Source organism: Dermacentor silvarum, chromosome 7 (assembly GCF_013339745.2).
Source record: "Dermacentor silvarum isolate Dsil-2018 chromosome 7, BIME_Dsil_1.4, whole genome shotgun sequence".
NCBI classification, from domain to species: Eukaryota; Metazoa; Arthropoda; class Arachnida; order Ixodida; family Ixodidae; genus Dermacentor; species Dermacentor silvarum.
The window spans coordinates 67540540-67563178 of record NC_051160.1 but is presented as its reverse complement, the minus strand read 5'-3'; the positions used below and the strand labels follow the sequence as shown (position 1 = coordinate 67563178).

Below are 22639 nucleotides of genomic sequence, written 5' to 3'. Positions count from 1 at the left end.
GAGCGCAGCTCTGTGCGTATTTTCTTTTCGCGATATATTGAGGCGTAGCACCGATGATCGCACCGACTGGCAGAGCCGCGACGCGCGGCGCTATACTATATAAACCGGCCACGCTGTTTCCGCTTCACGGCAACTGCAGCTTATGTAGCCGTAATCTTTACCGGGAAAAGCTTGCGGCGAACGCTATGCCAGAAGGCGACATTTCTGGGTGTTTTCTGTTCTTTCTCCCACTCGGGCGGCGCCGCCACTGCTGCGGAAGAAGTAGAGCTTTCTGGTTCTTGTTTTGTTACCCCCACTCCGCCGGCGCCGGCGGTGCCGTGGATGCATAGACGGCGCGCTCCTGTGGCGCCATCTCGTAGCGGTCGTCGCAAGTATTGCGTGGAGCTACGTTTTAACAGAGGAGCTGTTAAACGTAAAGCTTTAAGCTAAGAGCTTTAACAGCGGAGGAGCTGTTAAAGCTCTTGGTTGCGCCGCGTAGTGCGAAGAAAGACTGCTCCTGGCGATGACGTCACCACGCGTTGCCTAGCAACCAGCTAGCGGAGCGGCGTGTGCTTCACCTCCTCTCCGTGCGGTGCATATGTTGCCTTGACATGGGGCGTTAAGGAGAGAGAAGGAGAGCATGCGCGCAGCGTGCGCGATGCTCGGGAGAGAGAAATAGAAAATGAGAGCCAGAGAGAGAGATAGAGATAGAAAAAAGAAATTGTAGCAGCACAAAGGAGGCAACGAACAGAGCTGATGCCGACGCTGTCCACGTTTCCCCGTTTCCCCGCGTTCGCGCCGAACGCGCGCGGCGTACGTGACTGCAGCAGGCGCCTCTGGCGGCGCCTCGCCAGGTTTCGACCACCCACGCCCCGGCATGTGTGGAGGCGCAGCTTGACAGTGACGTCACCGGGGAGATAAAGCTCGGAGCCGCCGCGACGGCGGCAGAACTCTCGTTGACTCTGTGGCGAGTACACGTAGCCTTGACATGGGACGACCAAAGAAGAGCCAGACACCCGAAGAAGAAGCCAATCATCTTGAAGCGCTTGCGCGGCCAAGCGAGAATCTGCTCGTTGGCGCCGAGCCGATTCGGAATACCGTGCCTAGCAGCACTTAGCATTTCCTAGCAAAATTTAGCCAAGCCTAGTAAAACCTGGAAGAAGCTAGGTCGATCACCAGCTCCGCTGTTTACTCCAGCCTTACACCACTAATGCAAGCTGCCCAAATTTTTTTCTTGTCACGCTGCACACCGCGTTCGCTTTAATCTTTCGCTGTGCTCGATCGCTCAGTTACGCCGACGCCGACGCTCGCCGCAGCGCTTGAGAGCTGGGCTCTAAAATAGACAGCAGACTTTAGCGATTCATTCATCTCTGAGCTTATTTACTGCAACAGCGTCATTGTCTCTCAGTGAAGACCACCATCCTATTTTCGCTTGCCTGCTTTTTTTTTCAAGTAAATGCAAGAAGTTAGTGGTTCTAGGGCTTTTGTTGGGGTGGCAGCGTTCGTAAAATAATGTATTAAACTAAGAATTGGAAATAAAATTACAGAAAAGTATAATATTTACACTAGAGCTGAAATTCTGGCCTGTTAGTTATTCATGATCATCAAACACTCGCGCATCACAAACAAGGGACAAACGTAGAAGAGCGCTGTATGTCTCTTTCGCGTTCCTCGCTTACATTTTACGTGCTGTTATTTGACGATAAAGTGTGCCATTTGTAGAATTCGAAATACGCATAAATGGAAGACTTTAGCGCTCTCACACTCCCCACAACTAAGCATGCAGGCTATATTTGTTTAGCTAGAATGTATAGTTTTATGGAACTTCCTGTTCGCAGCTGGTTGACAAAAAGCTTATTGAATTTTTGTATTAGAAAACTGTTAAATATTTTAAATATATGGATATATTTGATTCAGATAATATGGACGCATCACTTTGTTTTTCGTTCATTTTGTGCGTTATGGTGTGGTTTCCTTCTCTACCGTGTCACACGTTTGGATAACTTGTGTAAAACAGTCATATTTTACGTTTCCATCATTCCGTAGGATAGCCTCCAAACACCTAATTGTCCAGCGTGTCGGCAGCGTGGGACTTGAGATTACCTTTAAATATGAAGTTTCCTTACACCGTTTTCGAAATTAAGTGTTTGTACAAATCATTGTTTAAGCCGCCGGTGTTGAAGCAATTGGTGTGATGAACGCTTCTTGCTTTTCAAGCTCCATGAGTCGTTGTGAAGGTTCCGGCTAGGGATAGGAAACTCTGAGGTCAAATCTTTTTTGCTGCTCTAAGGCACTTGGCGGCTGTGAATGCTGTGAGCTAGCTACTGTGTAAAAAAAAAAAAAAGTTGTCGCAGTTTTACCCGAAAGGCGAAGCATCAATTGCGATAACAAATTAGTAGAGAGCTATACGGAGTAAGGATAGTATAGTTTTATCAGCTGTATAAACTTGGACATGCAGCAGCACCAGCAACGCGCAGAACTGTTGTCGACGCCGTCGGCGTTTTGCCCGCGTTCGCACCGAACGCGCGCGGTGTTGGTGACTGTTGCCGGTGCCTCTGGGGGCGGCTCGGCGGTTTCGACGAAATCAGAATGGGACACTCTCGAGCAGCGTCGGAAAGCTTACCCACATTCTCGCCTCACAACGTTTTCATATAAATACGCATTTGGTGCCGCAGCTAAACGTCGCCTCCCCTCCCTCCCTCCCCCCCCCCCCCCCCCCACGGCCTTTCGGGCGACGGATGAAGTCGCGTTTCCTCTCTATATATGGTGATTGTAAAGGAGGAAAGAGGCGCTTAATTCAGCAGCCCTTCAGGGAGCACGGCGCAGAAGGCGTGTTTGCTCTCCGACGTGCGTTCGCTCCCCGTGAAAGCGCGCATCCCTAGCGCCTTTTCACTCGCACTACAGCGTCCGGAGCGCGGCGACGATTTCATCGCCGTTGACGTCATACGGAACCTCACGGCGACGCCGACGGCAGAAATCCGCTTTGGAGAGTCCATATAATTGCTATCGGAATAAAAAAAAAAAAACCTCCCGACGCGTTATTGTTGCGATGAGCGCTGTTGAAATTGATGCCGTCGACGCTTTCGACATCGTTTCCCCGAACTGCCTGATTGTGGGCGTATACTCTATTGTGAGTATGTGCCATGTTGCAGGTGGTCATCATAACCTTATGTACGTTACCTTTGTGCTGTCGATGCTGTTTTTACTAGCGAGAAATTGCGCGCCACCACACCGCCATCTTGCCAAGGACAATGGTTATGCGATGCACGTAATGCCCACTTCATCGCCTACAGCATTGCTGGTTCTGGCCTCCGAAGTACATGCACAGAAGCCATGGTTCTCAGAGGCTGTGGGCGCACAAGACGTTGCAATTATTGTCCATCATTGCATGGCAACGCACTGTGTAGCGCGCCCGACATTGAAATGCACATTGCAGTCGTGACGCGGGTTCGAATCCCTGTGGTGGCCGTCGCGGATGGTGGAGCTGAAGCTGGAGATGGTGAGCCAACCTGACGACGAAACATTAACGCCGATGACGAGAATGGCCCTCCTCGGCGTAACGGAACGAACGCACACGGCAAACTTAGTTACGAGGAACTCACTGCTTTCCCGGTAAAAAAATGCGTGCTGAAGCTTCCCATCGAGGTGGTGTCGGGGTCACTACCCAGGCGCATGTAATCAGTCAAGACAGACATGAGCAGTCAAGGGACAAAGCGAAAGCGCCACTTACTTTCCGCTGTCGTATTCCAATTTGGTCATCTTATCCGGTGGGGTGGTGGCGTCGGGCGCTGCCACGAAGAAAGCGGCTGCATTAAAAAGAAATTAAAAAGAACACTCTGGTCATTAGGTGGTTCGATTCGACCAACGGGTGACTAAGACTATGTACTCGTATAGTTAGCACACTCACTTCGCGTTTCACATATCATGTTCGCAGTAATTGAGTTAAGGGGATCAAAAAAGGTCACTGTGTTTTATTTTGTTTTGTTTTTGTTGTAACCATATGCGTGCATTTCGGAACCACAGCCTCCGAGATTCGGCGGCTGCATCGCGCGCCTCCAGATCTCAGAGGCCACGTTTCAGCTGGACTAAATACTCACAGCCGGCGCAGGTGCCGTCGTAATCCAACTCCTTAATCAGCATGGTGGCACTGTCCTTGAGGATGACCTCAGTTGCCATGGTATTCGGCTTCTTGGCGTTGAGCTTGCCCAGGCTCTGCTCCTTCGGCAGCACGAGGGTGCTCGGTATCTCCACGTTGCCGAAGTCGGCCTGCGCGGCAGACCCCCCCGCCCAATACCGCGTTGCAATAGATATTGTTTACAACACGGCGGTGCACGAAGTGCTTCCGGCTCCTGCAATCGCATCCGCCGCGTGCAGCCAAGAAACGCACAGCCTTCGAGATCTGTTTCTGCGACGCGGAGGAAGACGTCGCTGGTGCGTTGATTCGAGAACCACTTATTACGACGACCCCGGCCATACGCGCCATGTGTTGACGAGCCGTACACAGCAGTGGAGAGATATCAGAAAGGGAACCTCTTGTTGTTATCTGCAACGCAATATTCGTACGCCGTATACAACAGACAATCAGACAGCGCATAACTCGTGGCTCGACATGGCGTGCGCCAAAGAACAGGAGCGGAAGCACAAGAAAAGACTGTAAAACACCTATATCCTTCTCAGGCCACTTGTACATTATTTTGAGCGTTTCCTTGAATCATTTCCACAACTAATTCCGAAGCGACTAGGCAAATTATTCCTGCCGGATAATGAAACCGGATGCATGCGAAACACTAGCGAAATGGTTTGATCATGTCTTGATCAAATCTACACCACTTTAATCAAATCCTTTGTGTCATCACGCAGAACACAAAAGCACCCATATAGCGCGTTTTGAATCGTGTGATACAGGACCATACATGACTCAGCAGCCAACGTGCCGACCCAGCACAAACTGCTCCAACTCTATCTCCGCATTTAGGCAAAGCAAAACGGTTTCTACGTCAACAAGCATGATCGAGGAGACGGTGACTCCACGTATGCACGGAGGTGCAGCACCCAAGCGCGGTATTTTGACAAAAAAGTAGGTCGCGTTCAAATCCTCTGAGCAAGCGAAACGAATCTCAGAGCACATGCGTTTGCTGTTTGTTTGCCAGCACCTGAAGTGATTTCGGAGGTGGAAACACGTCATGGCCGCCATGTTTCAAACATCACCAGTGGGGCTCTCTTGTTTGTAACAGTTCAGCCGGGAATAGGAACGGACTTGAGAAGCGATATTACGTCCGCCTCAGCTGTCTTCGGATCTGAGGAAGATATAAGGCAGAGGTACTATATACCATGTATCATCATCATCATCATCATCATCATCATCATCATCATCATCATCATCATCAGCAATATTTTTTTTTGTCCACAACAGGACGAAGGCCTCTCCCTGCGATCTCCAATTACCCCTGTCTTGCGCTAGCGTATTCCAACTTGCGCCTGCAAATTTCCTAATTTCATCATCCCATATGGTTTTCTGTCGACCTCGACTGCGCTTCCCTTCTCTTGGTATCCATTCTGTAACCCTAATGGTCCACCGGTTATCTGTCCTACACATTACATGGCCTGCCCAGCTCCATTACTTCCGCTTAATGTCAACTAGAATATCGACTATCCCCGTTTGTTTTCTGATCCACACCGCTCTCTTCCTGCCTCTTAACGTTAGTCCTAAGATTTTTTGTTCCATCGCTCTTTGTGCGGTCCTTAAATTGTTCTCGAGCTTCTTTGTTAACCTCCAAGTTTCTGCCCCATATGTTAGCACCGGTAGAATGCAATGATTGTACACTTTTCTTTTCAACGACAGTGGTAAGCTCCCAGTCAGGATTTGGCAATGCCTGCCGTATGCACTCCAACCCAATTTTATTCTTCTGTAAATTGCTTTCTCGTGAGCAGGGCCCCCTGTGAGTAATTGACCTAGATAAACGTACTCCTTCACAGACTCTAGAGGCTGACTGGCGATCCTGAATTATTGTTCCCTTGCCAGGCTATGGAACATTATCTTTATCTTCTGCATATTCATCTTCAACCCAATTCTTACACTTTTTCGATTAAGGTCCTCAATAATTTGCTGTAATTCGTCTCCATTGTTGCTGAATAGGACAATGTCATCTGCAAACCGAAGGTTGCTGAGATATTCGCCGTTGATCCTCACTCCTAAGCCTTCCCAGTCTAAGAGCTTGAATACTTCTTCTAAGCATGCAGTGAATAGCATTGCAGAGATTGTGACTCCTTGCCTGACCCCTTTCTTGATAGGTAACCTTCTACGTTTCTTGTGGAGAACCAAGGTAGCTGTGGAATCCTTGTAGATGTTTGCCAAGATATTCACGTATGCCTCCTGTTCTCCTTGATTACGCAATGCCTCTATGACTGCTGGTATCTCCACTGAATCAAATGCCTTTTCATAATCTATGAAAGCCATGTAGAGAGGTAGGTTGGTTGTACTCCGCAGATTCCGCATGCATACCATGTATGCATGCAATGAAATACCTAACCACGCATTTCGGAACAGGTGATGTTGAAACATATCGGCTATGATGGTAATCCGGCTCTGAAATCATTTCCGGCTCATGCAGCCCGCAAAAGCATAGCCTAAGCTATGCGATTGTGTTACTCAGAGGGATTTGGACACCATCCATAAGGGCAGCGTAAGAGCATGGCGGGGCATTGCGACATTCACGTTTACACTACCGTGCTTTGGTTGAACCAAACGTTATTAGAATAAAACACCTAATGAGCTTCGTTGAACGAAAATATCCAGGATAACATAAGGATTACGCACTTTGAACAGTGACGTCATGCCAGGAAGGTGAAGGTGAGTGGAAGCTACTAGAGTGCCTTGTGGCTGTATAGGGCTTTACATGAGCAAGTACGGATATTAAATCAAATCAGGCCATTTTCTCGTTTTTTTCTTGCTCATCTGTTAACGCGCAAAGTCGTTGAGTTCGCATAAAAAAGCATAACAAACACTACAAAACAAATAGGAAAGGTTGTGTTAAGCAGAAAAAGGGAAAGTAAGAGCTGCACTCTTTATATCACCGCTTTTAATACATAATTTTCAAGAGATTCTGTAGCAATATATTTGTTGAAATGCATCGCCCTTCATATAGTGTGTTCTTTGTTTTGAGGATAATGTGGTTGCAAGAATCGTATAAATAAAAATTTTGAGGTTCGAAACTTTGTAGAGAAATATTTACACACCTACTTCATCCAGTATACAATGAAGATGCAAGAAACACACTCGAACGCGCATAATTAGCATGTGAAATATGCAAAATTTTCACGATGTTTTCTAGCGGATTGAGCGTCAAACTGATTTGAAAGGCAATTGACCGAGCAGCTGGTAGCGGTTGTAGCAGAATTATCAGAACGAGAAAAGTGCATTGCGGTATGTGTCGTATACAGAAACCGATATGCTCAATAACCCCTACATTCAAAAATCATGTGTAAAAATCAATGGGACAGTTGCAAGAATTCTTACGCTCCCATATATCATAAGAGATTGATGGATATCGGGTTATTTTAAACATATTTTTTTGAAGTGTATGGAGATGTCTAGTTTAGATATAGTTGTGTAATTACTGCCTAAACTAATAATAAAATGTATGCCTGCCTGGTAAGAGCAGGATCTCTAGGAACTGGTTTATTAACCGCATACGTTCGCTATTTTAAAGGAATATTTAGCGCATTTTCTGAAACACCTTGTAGTATAGACGCCGCAACGAAATGATTGTTCTTATAAATTTATTCCGCACACATTGTGTTAGAAGATGTTGTGTCAGAAAACTGTGTTGAGAGGCACTCAATGAGCAGTTGGCTGCAGAGAGAAAACGTGTCTCAGATGCCGTTTTTGAAATTGTGGCGTGATGCAGGTAGCAAGAAATGCCCACGTAAGTACTCTATTCACGCAAGTATATTTGGAGGGCTTTCTAAAGAGCTTTGAATGTTGTTTTAGTGGAGCATGCTGGGAAGAAAAGAAATGGCGACACTCCGAGACACCACTCCGACACCACCACCAGGGTGTTTGTTCGTTTTAACAGCGGAGCTGTTTAAGCTTTTGGTTGCGCTGCGTAGTGCGAACAAAAACTGCTCCTGCCGGTGACGTCACCGCGCGTTGCCTAGCAACCACCTCGCAGAGCGCCGCGTGCTTCGCCTCCTCTCCGTGCCGTGTAGATGTTGCCTTGACATGGGACGTTAAGGAGAGAGAATGAGAGCATGCGCACGGTGCGCGCTATGTTCGGGAGAGAGAAAGAGAAAGTGAGAGCGAGAGAGGGACAGAGAGAGAGAGAAAGAAACAAATTGCAGCAGCACCAACGAGGCAACGCGCAAAGCTTCTGCCGACGCCGTCCACGTTTCCCCGCGTTCGCGCCGAACGCGCGCGGTGTCCGTGACTGCAGCAGGCGCCTCAGGCGGCGGCCCGGCAGGTTTCGACCAGCCACGCCCCGGCAAGTGTGGAGGCGCAGCTTGGCCGTGACGTCACCGGGCAGATAAAGCTCGGAGCCGCCGTGACCGCGGCAGAACTCTCGTTGACTCTGTGGCGAGTACATGTAGCCTTGACATGGGATGACTAAAGAAGATCCGGACACCCGAAGAAGAAGCTGCTCATCTTGAAGTGCGTCGCGCGGCCAAGCGAGAATCTGCGCGTTGGCGGCGAGCCGATTCGGAATACCGTGGCTAGCAGCACTTAGCATTTCCTAGGAAAATTTAGCCAAGCCTAGTAAAACCTGGAAAAAGCTAGGTCCATCACAAGCTCCGCTGTTTACTCCAGCCTTGCAACACTAGTGCGAGCTGCCCTTTTTTAAGTTTCTTTAAGTTTCTTTAAGTTTCTTAAGTTTCTTTAAGTTCTCTTTAAGTTTTATGGAAATAAAAAAAAATTGCCTGTGGCAGGTAGCATATAATTCTTCTCGTTGAGCTTGGTTATTCGAAGAGGCGGACATTAGCAGCACGACAAATAGACAAGAATTCAACTAATTAACAAAAATTGACTAATGAATTTCTTAGTTAATTACTTTACGACACATATTTCAATTTACAAATTGTAGCCGGTGAGTTAGCAAGACGCATCAACTTGAAGTGAATTTCCAGGATGACGACAGTTTCGAGATATTATTTTCCCAAAGTGTGGGACGAAACACATGGGCCTTCCAGCTACTTTTGTGCTTCATTGTATAAAACACCATTTTGATAAAAAAAGTAAGTGGAACAACACTGCACTTTTACGGCGAGTTTGATGGCGCATATATCTCCAAACTGGTGTAATTCCTGAAATTATTTCCAAATGGATACACCTGACAAGCTCACCGGCTACAATTACCAAAAAGAATTAATTAAGGGGCTAATTAGTGAATTTTTGTTAATTTATTCAATATGTGTTTCGATTTCTCGTGCTACAACATAATCTTACACGATGCACTGCTTACATTAACTGACGTGCATAAGATGCCAATGGCCTTGTAGTCGGTGACCTTCTTGGGAAGCGTCAGGTGCACCTTGGCGTTCACGTAGGCCCTCAGGACTGTGTTGCTGCAAAGTGATCGTAACCACGGCTTACTTATGCTGCTCTTCACTTAAAGCGACACTACTAAAGAATAAAAAAAGTAGAGAACCAAGTCACTATAGTACACTAAATCCCGGTAGTTAGACCAAGTGTAGCTTTCTTTGCTAACTTCTCGCTGCCGAAAATGTATAGTTCGACACACTTTCTCGTAATTCGACCGTTCTTAGGCGATGAAATGAATGTTCACAAATTCTGCGAGGTTGATTAGTTCCAGTGAAATGCAAGAGGACATCCCACACCTAATGCGAAAGACGTGGGCGCGGTTCTTATTGGTGGCAAGTTGTCTGTTCGTTCACTTTCTTTCTCTTTTTCTTATTATTTCCACGTTTCTTCAACGGAAACGATAGGTAAATTCTTCTATGCTTTCCTTCGCTTCGTTGTGTGTTGGCTTCATGTGGTGATGACCTAATAAATAAATCATGTTTCTACGCTCGCCTTCTTCTTGCGGACCTAAGGGGCACGCAGCGCTTAAGGATGTACAGTCAACCATAAAATATTACGGACCATGATCTGTGAGAAAAAGCTGAATATCTGCGCAGCCTCCCAGCGCAGCCTGGTGTTTGCATTTCGGGCCTCGACCAGAATTTGCTAACATTGTCGTACACAGGTTTACTGGCTACTGCTACAGGCTGCTCGGAAATTGAACGTTTTTTGAGATCCCGTGGTCCATAAACGTTTTTTGTTTAACTGTACATGTGCTTTTGACAGGCACCGTAGAGCTGTCTACAGAAAATGCTAGGAGGACCTCCGGTACCACGATTGTTCTGGAACCGATTGAATGATGGGCATTATAGTACATGGATTTCTCTAGCCTCCGTGCTTGTGCTCTCAAGCGTTCTTGCGCGAAGTTGTTTGTTACGCTATCTTTCTCGCAACCACAGCGACGACTCCTAACGAAGGCCGATCGCAGAGGCCATCCTTTTGTGTACCGCACGCGTCGGTAGCGATTGCAGGAGCCGGAAACACGTCACGATGGCCATGTTTCGTACACAGCCTATTGTCACACCTGCAGACTGCGTAGACATAGCGCTAGATTTCCCTTTAGCAATTTCTGCAAGAAACGCTACAACGGACAGGCGCAAAGGTTTATACTTTGGTTTACACAGCCCGCGTCCACGCCGTCCCGTCATTGTCGGGACACTGGCGTCCGTTGGGAGAGAGCGTTTCCTTGCCCGTTCTTGCCTACTACAAAAAAAAAAAAAAAAAAAAAAGGACGCCGGCAACATTGGTCGATGCTCTTAACATCGCTGGAGTCCTGTTCTCGAACAGAAACTGCCGAGAAAACGTTGTCTCCTGAAGGGCGCCGATGCCTTGACGGTGCGGATGATGGCTTAGGCTTTAGAGAGCAAAGCGCGAAACGATCAAAAGTGTGCTATTGTCTGTGACAACTAAATTTAGTGGCAAATACACCGCTATCCACCTCAGAAATCATATAAATGTAGCGTTCATAACTAGAACGGCTATAGAAAAGACATAACCTCAGTGAGACGGGTGTCGTCCGCCATTTAATTTTAGTTCTGCCTCCTCACTTCTTCCCCTAGCCCACTTCTTCGTCTTATTTTATCCATCCAGCGCAGACCGCTTCACTTCTCCGAACTTCTTTTGATTACACCTCCTGGTGTAATACTTGAATATGTTGCCAATAGAGGCGCACTCCGTCTGACCCGAGTCTCCGGTTCTTCAATATTCCATGTTGGTACGCGGTCTTAACCACTTGAAATGGTTCGTAAAATTTAGAATTTGAAGGCAGAGTTCCTTTCGATATACAAACATAGTCTCCAGGCTGTATGTCCCGTATCTCACTGTTGTGTCTTTTATCAAAGTTTCTCTTCATGCGGCGCCTTTAAACCTCCTGTTCGTTTACAGTTTTCTTGACTTCATTGAGTTGGAGGTTTTCTAGGAGGCCTAGCTCACGATCTACCGGAAGTATGGGCGCTGTGCCCGAAGTGGCAAAATGAGGACTGCAACCTAAACCAGTGTAAGATCTGTTGTGATGTTTCACAGCGGCCTCGAGGCAGCACTTCCATCCACCTGCAAAGTCTGGATACATCTTCAGAAACTGTTTGACGTCTCGTATGGCATGTTCGGCTGGACCGTTTGCTGCCGGGTGGTATGGAGAAGAATGCTTGATCATTATCCCGTGCTCCTGTGCCCACTTTGATAACTTGGCACTATGGGAAGCCGGTCCGTTGTCGCAGACGAGCTTCTTTGTGTGTTTAAAACATTCAACCTTGAGAAGATCGATAACGCTGCTAGTGGCTTCTTTACCCGCTTTAGCCACATTCATCTTTGTGCACTCATCTATGGAAAGCAGGAAAGCTTGCGTTCGTTTGACTCTTTCCTCCTTATTTTTGAGCTCCGCGAGATCCAAATGAGTTGCTTCGAACGGGACGCTTGAATATCACGGCTTTGTCGATTGCTTGAATTTAACTTTGTTCAACTGGCAGAGGTGGCATGTGCAGGTATAATTGCTGATGTCGCTTATCATGATGACGATGATGATTAATGGGGTTTTATGGCGCAAGGGACACGGCAAAATTGCTGCACGACTGGCCGCTCGAGGAACTTCGCGCGTATTCGCGGGCTTCTTTTACGCTCTGAAAAACACTTTTATGTAGCACGTATTGAGCAGCAGAAAGCTGTATCGGGAGTTTTGCATTTTGCTCTACAATTTTCCTATTTTCGGTAATTAGGACAGTACTTATCTTGTCAGATAATTAGGTACAATTACCTAATCAAATATCAGTAACGAAAAAATTACTGGTGGTTACTGCACCTTCCTGGATACAATATGCACTAGGTTTTCTTCCAGTAACGCAATTACTCTTTTTTTTAAAATCTTGGTGCATGATAGTTGAGACACCCTGTATACATTAGGGGAGATTCGGAAGTCTCAGCTTATCCGTAAATGTATTACAGCTTACGGAATGCCGAGTTACATGAGTCGAAGACAGCAGTAGCTACGCTGGTATATACCGACATCTTGTGACGCTATTTCCAAACAAAACGCGTTAGAAATGTTTTTGCTACGTGGTTATTTTCGTCGAAGACAAATGAAACAAAGAAAAAAAGAACACCAAAAATAACAACAACATAACGGCACGCAGCTGATGATTACGTCACTGAAGAGGTTTAATACAGCATAGACGAGTATGATTGGCAACTTATGGTTAAATTCTTCATGATGACACATACCGGAGTGCAGCATATGTCATCATTCTAGTAGACCTACCGCCTGGCGCACGTGCGTTATTGAACTAATCCAATTTCTGCAAGTAAAACGCGTCACAAAATTTCTAAAGTACGACTTACGCACAACCTGCAGACATAATATAGCATCGGACTGTAATTTGAACGTACTAGAAAACATAATTCTGTTACGCGGGAACTCAAAATTACACAACCTCTAGAGACGAATTTTTTTTCTTTGTCGACGTGACGATGTACACGCACGGACGCAGAAAACTTGCCGGGGTAGCCACACACTGCTCCGCAGTAAGAGGAGCGCACGCTAACGATCGTGTCGCTCCCAACGCTTTGCACCAGCAAGTAATCTAAAGATATCTTAGGTCACTGCGGTATTAGCCTTGTGCGCTTTATGGTTAAACTCTCAGTCGCAGATGTCACTACCGATGTTTTGCACAGATGTCCCCTACCGGCGTCATTGCTGCCGCGCACTTATCCGGCAATTCCGTAAACGTACATTCCGTAAACGTACATTCCGTAAACGCTAATGCGGCCAAGGACGTACTGGCGTAAAACTCTCCATTCCATAGAGTATTTTACGGAAGCACTGCGGTGCCGCCATCTTGTGCTGTTGACGCTGCTGCTTTCTATCTTTAATAACGAAATGTACGTTACTACATTCGATTTTCAAGCATGAAAATAGTCGTGGAAATGGCGTTCAGCGTTTCATGACCACGCTACGCGACTTCAATTCTCATAAAACTGAGAAATTGTTTGTGTAACAGTCCAAGATGGCGGCTTTTGTGAATCGAATATCAAATCATCGATACGCACCTTCCGTGCTCGTCGGACACCTCGTCACCGTTCTTGTCGAGAGTCGTGGATTGTCCTGCCCAGAAGCGCGCCGCTGCGTGGAAGGTTTAGGCGCGAGTGACGAATCGTGCGAGGCGAGCTTGCTATCATGGCCGGCTCCCCCCCCCCCCCCTGCTTGGCTTCTCACAAACTCCGTGCAATGCAGTGATGGCTTATGTTGTGTCAGCCAAGGAGAAACGAGTGCCGATCACAGTGCCTAGTGTGAACAATGAAGTAGCCCTTCTGGTTCTCTTTTCTGGCTAGCTGACTTGACCCCTATAGGTTTCCCTGCACAACACGAAGCTTGTGAGATAGAACGCAGGTAGTATAACCTTACCGGGCGGCGACTGCAGAGTTGTGCAGGCCAAGAACATGTATCAGAGGAAATATAATGATGAGAATAACGAGATTTCAAACTTGTCGCGCGCATATTGAAACACTTCCGATTGGACTGCAGCTCATACACGCGTCAAATAAGCACCTACAGGCCAATTTGGTTGCTATGCTAATGTTTAAAAATTCTATAGCAAATAATATTTAGACATATACACCGGCATTTTTCGAAAATAACAACTTAATTTACTGTAGGCGACACGGTTTCCGCAAAGGGAAATCGACACTAACAGCACTCCTTGAAACTGCTTATGATTTCGCGGCTGCTGTTGATGCTGAAAATGGACCAATTTTTTTAGACTTTCAAAAAGCATTTGATTGTGTTTCGCATTAAAAATAAACTTTTGTTAAAGGTAAAATCCATACTAAAAGGAAATCACGCACCATTCCACAGCTGCGATGGTGGATTACCAGTGAAGCAGTTTAGCACACGACATAGAGGTGACACAGAATTTAGATCAAAGGTATGAGCAAATTTTATTTTCTTGAGCGGCGACGGCGGCCATCCCGAAGAAAGACACACGCACACACACTTTTATTTTGATCGGCGGCATACATTCGCGTGGAAGACTACCGCCACCTTGGGGAGCCGGAGGATCTAGACACGCGCGACGGGACGGCCACGCCGGGAGAGCGGAAGGTAACTAGGCACGCAAGCGCTTGGAACGGCGACAAAGAGAGGGCGGTGCGTGCGTACACATGGCCGAAGCGGGTCGCACAGCTGCAAATCTTTGAGAACCCCTTATTTTCTTTCCGAGAGAATACTTATTTAGAAAATGGTGCCCATTGATAACTAATCTACTGAAAATGCATAGTCAAGTGATGAGAGGTATAAGCTTTTGCACGGAATGAAGCCATTTCGCATCAAATTCGGGAGTTGAGTTTTTGCACACGGAGATCTGTTGACGGACACGAAAAATGGATAGAACCCTAGCCATAGACAGCTTCGCATGCAGTAAAAATAAGCTAGTGTCGCTTATAGGAGTCCATTTGTGCTCCCGACAATATTGTGCATTAATTGACGATTAGTGCTATAATTGTTTGCTCGATCTCTGCCGATCATAAGTCGGCTGTTCCACGAAGGTCGGTCCTGAGACCGCTATCTCTTTTGATATTTATAAATGACAATGTGGATAAAATATTCGCCCAAATAATCTGCGTGCAGATGACTGCCTAATTTATCAAGAGCTCAATAACTGTCGTGACCAGGTCCACTTAAATCAGGCTCTTAATCACATAGAATAATGGTGCGAGGAATCGCAAATGAACATTCACGCAGACAAAATAGTTTTTACGAGAGTCGCCACAAACCACTTGCCGTTGCAATTTGCTTACTGTTTAAATGAATGCCTTTTTGTCCGAATTAAAGTGTTCTTAGCTGCCATATTTACTTCGGATCTGCGATGGAACGAGCGACAGGAGTCGGCAGATATTAACCTAACGGCATATAAAGCGTTCATCCAACCAATCACTGAATATGATTCAATAGTGTGGCCCACGCACGCTAAAGAAAATATCGCCCAGTTAGAAAGTGTTCGAAGAAAGTCACAGGCCTGCGCGGCACACGCAGAACAGTCACAGCGTAAACCGGTGGAGCGGATTAAGAGTAGCAATTTCGGCACCACGCACAACAGGGTCTTCGCTGCAAAGTCTCTTCGCCTCGCTTTTACGAGAGCGAGCTCAACTGCCCGCCCGGCGTCGACGGCCGAGCTGCGGTTTGTAATGCTCTCTGCACAGCAGTCTGCTGAGCCCGATGATGCTTGGTTGTAGCCGCGCACGTAGCTCTAGGGTTCGCTTCTTCAGCAGCAGTTCGTACCTTGCGAGGAAACGGCATAACGTGTACCGAAGGGATACCGAGAATACGTGGCGCGCATCTGACATCGGGATCGCGTTTTATGCGCGCCTCGTCTGAATCGCATCTCGTCGTCTGCGCCTGTACATGCGGCTTTTGCAGGCGCCTTAATTAGATGGCGTCACCATACTGGCAGAGGCTCGGGTCGTCTGCGCCTGCGCGCCTGCCTAGGGCGCGTTTATAGGGCCTTTTTCTGACGCTGATAGCAAGCGCTTGCGTGGCTTAGTGGTAATGTATCCGACTTCCATGCAGCGGGCCTGGGTTCGATCCCGGAGGAGACCACGTAACCACTATCGCCGCGTAACCGGGCGATAGCGGTTACGCGGCGGCGGACGAAAACGCGAACCGAGACGGCTATAAGAATGAGCCCATAACAACTTACGCTGTAAAAAGTAATCAGTCAGTTTTGCGTACGGCACCTATGGCTGGGGCACGTCGGCTAGTGCTTTGGTAGGGAAAAAAAAGAAGGCTGAACTGATTTCTTTACAAATCCCGGCGTCATACAAATCGGTTAGAATACCTGCAGCCTATAATTTCACAATGAAATAACAATCAGCCATACCTGGGCCTTTTCCATCGTAGTTCATGTCCGTTATGTAGATGCTTTTTTCACTGGCAGCGAACACGTTGCCCGTGAAGCCATGCGCCAACATCTTGATTGGACCGATGGTTACGCCGTAATAGGCGGCCGCCACGCCTACAAAGAGGAGGCAAGACAACAGCTTTTGACCAGTTCGCTTCCGGAAGGTGACGATCGATGAGCAATTAAAACGGCCTTCGTCGAGTGTTTAACACGCACTGTTTTCGAGTTGGTTGGTTTGGATTTCTAGCTTTGGTAAATAGGGACACGGATTTCAAAGGAGTAGCACTGACACAAAGGCTGCTTTCGCCTGCAATTTACAGGCAGGCTGCCGTTTTAGAGACAAATTGGCTGCTTGTAAGCTATTGGATATAGTTCCCGGTGCGAACACTGTAGTTTTAAATGCGATATCATTTCTTTAGCTGTCTAATTTCCAGACGAAATTGCGCGGTCTTGCAGCGATAAACGAAGGAGAGTGCTAGGCGGACAGCGTAGTCTGTGAAGCTTCAGGTCAGAAGATGGGATCGAAGAGGCACTGACGTCATACCAAAGCCGACCAGATGCAGGCAAAAGGCAAAGGAGGAGATGCAGGGGAGAAGCGCGTAGTATATTTGGCTGTAAGAACGACGAAGCCCAGCCTGAACTCACGACCACGCTCTGCTCCACCGGCTTGGCCAAGGAGGATTTGAAAAAAAAAAATGCTGGAGTGGCAGCCCCCCCCCCCCCCTCTTTCTTACCAACATAAGTGAAGCCAAAGCTTTCCCATATTATTGCGATAGCAATTATATGGACACTCCAAGCGCATTTCTGCCGTCGGCGTCGCCGTCGCCATGAGGTTCAGTATAAAATCCAACTGCGATAAAATCGTCGGACGCGCGCCTTACGAGGGTGAGCCGGCAATCGCGGCTCAATGTAGCGCACGCGAGGGAGGAAGGCAGGCCGGAAGCGCGCGTTCTTCTGTGCGAGGCGACGGAGAGGAAGAGGGGGAGGGGCGTTCTGGTCTGTCGGCTGCTGCAAACAGCGCGGCAGCGCGGGCGCCGTATCTTGAAAGCGATCTGCGATGTGTGCGAAGTGGGCGCTCGCGCGGGCCTCATCTTCAAGGCGATCGGCGATGGGGACCAAGTGCATGCGCCGAGTGCCGGTAGCTTCGTATGCGCTGTGGTTTCGACGTTTAGTTCACGTTGGAGCGACACGAGAGACAGCACGAAGGTCAATTTTCCCGCTGCTGCTCGCGCGCTTTCTCACAGCGAGCTTCCGGGTCATCGAGCGAGATATGTTCATGTTTACTGTGCGCGCGTGACACCGTGCTTGTCTATTTAGTTAGTAAGCTAATGTTTACATCTTTATACGGCGCATTGAACTACTATCCTTGCTTCCTATAGCTCTGTACTAATTTGCCACCACAATCGATGCTTCACCTTTCGGGCGAAACTGCGACTTTTTTATAACGCGTACTTTGTTCAAAATAGCGTGTTTGCAAATTCACAAAGGTGCTTGAAGAGAAAAGAACGAAGTTAAGCAAATCTACGTATTAACCGTGATTCCCATGCTTGCTGAACCACCCTTCTTGGCAGCTCCCCTAGACACTAGCGCCACGGTTCCCTCGAGTAATTATTGTGTGAAACTTCATGCTTGAAACTGTAAATTACTTCGCTGCATCATGCGTAGATGGCACCATCGTCCCATTTTAACGCGTTCGGCGTTACAGGCCAGAAACATACAAAAAGAACAGGCACACTCAACTGCAGTTGACATCTACGTAAACCGAAGCATTCCTGGTGTGATTGGATCGTGGACAATGTGTGTGTGCTTATGAAATGTGGATTTCCAGATATAAATATCAGTATTAAAGGGCAGCGTTTTATACGAAGAACTAATTTTATTTGAAGTGAAATATAGAGAGGCTGGATACTATTCACGCGTATTTACGTGCAGTGCATCACACATATATTATTTGGTAAAATTTTCAATCCTCCACTGTGTCCTGTTGCATTCGTGGTGTTTCTCAAGCAATGGATTCCTCTAGTGCAACTGCGGATCGAAACGCACCTAGTGTATTAACGCGCTGGCTTTTTGCCCGATAAAGGGTGTTCCATGCCGCTTGTCGACGCCTGCTTCCGTAGTGTTCGGCGTTAAGAGGGCAGGCACTTAAGAAAAAATGTTGCAGTGAAGTTTCACTTCCTGAAACGCGGGTCACGCGCATGCATACGGACGCTGCCAACATGCACAGCGAGCACTGCGACGTCGAAGCAGAAATGGAAAGGGTCGCGAATGCGGCGATTCTCTTCATCGCAATGCGCCTTCCTCCTCCAGCGAGAAACATAGTTTCGCATATTTCACAGATGGGGCACCTACGCTTGCGCGTAGAGGTGTCTCTAACCAACACCACCTAGATTACTGATCTCTTCTAGGTGGTGTTGCTCTAACTCGGCAAGAAAGCTTCGTTTAAAAAAAAAAGCAATTCAGGATCAACATGCTTCCTGGCTGATCCGCTAAAGTAGGTAATCATCATTGCTTTGAAACGAGAAATAGAATGAAGGAAACTGCGTATTTCCTGACCACCAATTTCGACCTCTCCCTTCTAATGACTTTTCCAGCTGTGCTTTTCCTGTAGTACTGATAGATCCGTAGTAATGGAGCAATGCTAGAGATGCCTGGCAGTTAGCCGATGACCGACAATCGTTGATTATATCTTGCAATTACAGAGTGTAATATAGGGTCTACATAAACAAGAACTTTCCTCATCAATGATTAAAAATTAGCAGTGGCTTAGCTCGGCTATGCCAGGATATACGTAGCGTGAGCGAAGGTGCAGCTGGTTATTCTTAGCTTTCCTGGTTGTCTAGGATTAGTTTGATTATCATGCTTACTGCTGCTTCAATGACACACACGGTATACGCATTATGGGACACACACACACACACACACACACACACACACACACACACACACACACACCACACATGTATATATATAGATATATATATATATATTATATATATATATATATATATATATATATATTTTGCTCAACGTCTGGTTCTTCTCTATTGCAACCAAGACGGCTCGGTGGTCAGTGTAGTAACACGCTGCCGTCTCTATGGCCCCAACGCAATATTTTGAATTGTATTTCTATGATACACAAGATCAATGGTGGTTCCCCATTGGGTCGTCTGTACAGTTGGAACACTGGCTAAGTCCAGGTTAAACTTGCCCTTCAAAGGGACACCAAGAGAGTCTGGAGCACGATTGAAGGCACCAGCCACTACACAGTTCACTGCCGTCTTATTGTTCTTGCTGCAAGGGTGGTCGGGCACGTCGCTCAGCCTCCTGGCGACGCCGCTTTGCTAGACGTTCCTCCCTTTTCTACGGTGTTTCCGCAGCACGTTTAACCTTCTTCTGTTGGTTCTTCTTACGCTCAACCGCTAATTGCCAGGCAACTACTTCGGGATCCGATGAGTTAAGCTTCTCCGCTCTTCTGCGCCGCTGAGCAGCAATTTCGCTCTCCTTCTCCATGGCTATACCACACTGGCAAACGCCCAGCGCAAAGGCCCGGCGCGCCAGCTGTGCGCCGTGTGACGTCACTGCTCCTCGCGCATGCGCAGCACGGCTCTCCAGGAGCCACGCGAAACTGATCAACCTCGGCCAGTGTAGCTCACGCTACAAAAAGCCTGGCAGATCCCACGCCCTGTGGGAATCGATGTCATGCGAAGCAGTGTGCGGGGAGCCTACCAAGTTAACGAAACCACCATGAGAGCACCAAGACGCAGGCGGCTGTTTCATGACCTACATGACACGCATGTCATGACATTCATGTCATGAGTGCCTCAGGAGTCCCTTTAGTACTCCTAAGAGACCTTAAGGCGAAATCCTTATACCCCAGTCACACGGGTACGTTCAAAGTCCTTTGCAAACAAAGATCGCTTACTTACTTCAAGGGAAGTCGCGCATTGTCACATGGGCGCATAAAAGGAGGCCTAGTTGAAGGGAGCTTTGAGTAAAGGGCGTCCGCGTTTGTCTTTGAAATCTCAAGGGAACACTCTCTCAAGTGAACACTCCTTTCTTCCTTGTCCTTCTTGCTGAGTCATGCTCATGATTATAACTTGAACTATCATTCTTCAGTGATTCCTTCACTATGTACCCACGTCAGAACCCATTTCAGTGGTTCTTGAGTGTTAATCTTTTTTCACTGGGTCATTGTGATTTTAGGCGGCTGTTTCATGACTTACATGACACGCACGTCATGAAATTCATGTCATGATCTATCATAATATTGGTCATGCCCTCTTGTCATACAATGCCAATTTTAGTACATACCAAGTTAACGATACGACCATGAGAGCATAAAGACGTAGGCAGCTGTTTCATAACTTACATGACGCCCATGTCATGATATTTATGTCAAGACCTATCATTTATGTTCTTCATGCACTTTTGTCACACTATGCCAATTTTGGTACATGCCAAGTCCACGAAACTATCATGAGAACACTAAGACGTCAGCGGCTTGATAGATAGATAGATATATAGATAGATAGATAGATAGATAGATAGATAGATAGATAGATATATACTGTCAGTAATAATTGTTCGCCAAGAAATACTTCACGTTTAAAAGCTATAAAGAGAGCCTGACGCGATACAATCGAAGCCAGAAAATATCAGCCCAACGCTCAATTACGGCACTTTCTGATACCTGGATCCGCCGCTGCTCTCAGCCATCTCAGCCCGCTCTCTTCCGAAAAGACAACAGATGTGACCGCATCGCGCGTTTAAACGAATATGATTGTATTCGTTACAAGAGGAGACCCAAGTTGCACAAATTCATCGCGAGAAAATGTTGGCGTACACTATTTCTCGGATAGGCCAGAGCATTCCGGGACGACAAATCGCCATTGAGACCCATCGTCGCCAATCTGCCGACCAACAAGTGGTCGGCGCTTACTACTGACATGCTTCGAAACATTCGTTGGCCCTGTAGAATGGCGGGGCCACCAACATGGCATTTCTAGTGTGGCTGCGGACATTATTCGCCTACAACTTGTTGACCAAACGTAAATAGGCCCCGAGAGCGCGAGAAATTGCAGTTAGCATCTGTGAACCACGTGGAAGCGTGAACGTAATAGTAAGAGCGTACCTCGCGGATCAACGAACACCAGTAGAATCACGGCAATCAGCCGGCAAGCCATGCTGGAACGCGGTCTCGATGCTGACGAGCTGGACGCACCAACAAAGAAGCTACGAAAGATTTCACGAACGCTTCTGTGCTCCCAAAATGATACTCTCGGTCAGCGTTTCTCTTTTGTTCTTCTGCGCGAGGATGGCACGCGCCCAAAGACAACGCACCGCCTTTCGCACCGCAGCAGAAACGGTAATGATGTTCATGAATACGCTAGAAACGCGATGTTGCGACCCACTTTCGGTAACGTGTTGGCTTATGAAAGCTACATCTGCAGGGGAAACGCCTGTGGTTCAAAGAAATTGATCGGTTCTTGCACTGTCCCAGGCGTTCGTAAGGGCTATTTTTTAAACCTACACTTCATGCAGGCTCGTGCAAACGAGTGTAGTGCAATGCAGAAGTGTGTTGCGCTGCACTTGGCTGACTGGATGGTAGCCAGTCAGAGCGGACTGCGCGCCGGCGTTCTGCATTAGCAGACGAAATGCACCTAGCTTCGCAGGCACTAACATCGTACATGTGCGCCTTAGCCTAAACAATGAATGCAGATGTACTAATTTTCTTTGAGCAACGGATATAGACAAACTGCCGCCAAATACATCGCAAGTGTGCAGCGCACGAAGACAGGTTCGCTGTGCATATAATAACACAGCGCAGAGTCTGAAACAACCTGTACGTATACGCACCATCCGTAAGTAACATAATTTAATCCTCTTGGAAGATAAGCTCACCTTCCACTGTGACACATGGTCTCACCAGCACTTGGCTGCAGTCCTCTCAGCAACTATCACTGTCGTCGCCATGTATGTATACCGACAGCACCGACAGTCGCAGACAAAATGGCGCCCCGCGTTTGCGACGCCAGGCTATTTGTCTGTCGTCTGCTACGTACATTCATCGAAGCTGCGATGCAGAGAGTGCAGTTTCATGCAGCACTTCTGCCATAAAAATTGGGTTCGTTTATTTTTTCCGCGCCGATCAAGGAAACGGCGACTACACCCACTGGCTATATTCGTGTAGCCATGTGTA

The 22639-nt window shown here is 47.3% G+C and overlaps 1 protein-coding gene across 1 annotated transcript in view; it reads right to left on the bottom strand.

The window, feature by feature from the left end:
- Positions 1–21732, bottom strand: part of LOC125946789 (protein Skeletor, isoforms B/C-like) — a 35433-nt gene extending 13701 nt beyond the window's left edge. The window contains exons 1-6 of the mRNA XM_049670799.1: positions 21572–21732; positions 16417–16551; positions 13592–13664; positions 9435–9537; positions 4077–4245; positions 3710–3785 (exon numbers count right to left, since the gene is read on the bottom strand). Coding sequence (XP_049526756.1) covers positions 3710–3785; positions 4077–4245; positions 9435–9537; positions 13592–13664; positions 16417–16551; positions 21572–21623 — 608 coding nt within the window. The 5' untranslated portion in view covers positions 21624–21732. The remainder of the gene's footprint in view (positions 1–3709; positions 3786–4076; positions 4246–9434; positions 9538–13591; positions 13665–16416; positions 16552–21571) is intronic.
- Positions 21733–22639: the final 907 nt, after the last annotated feature.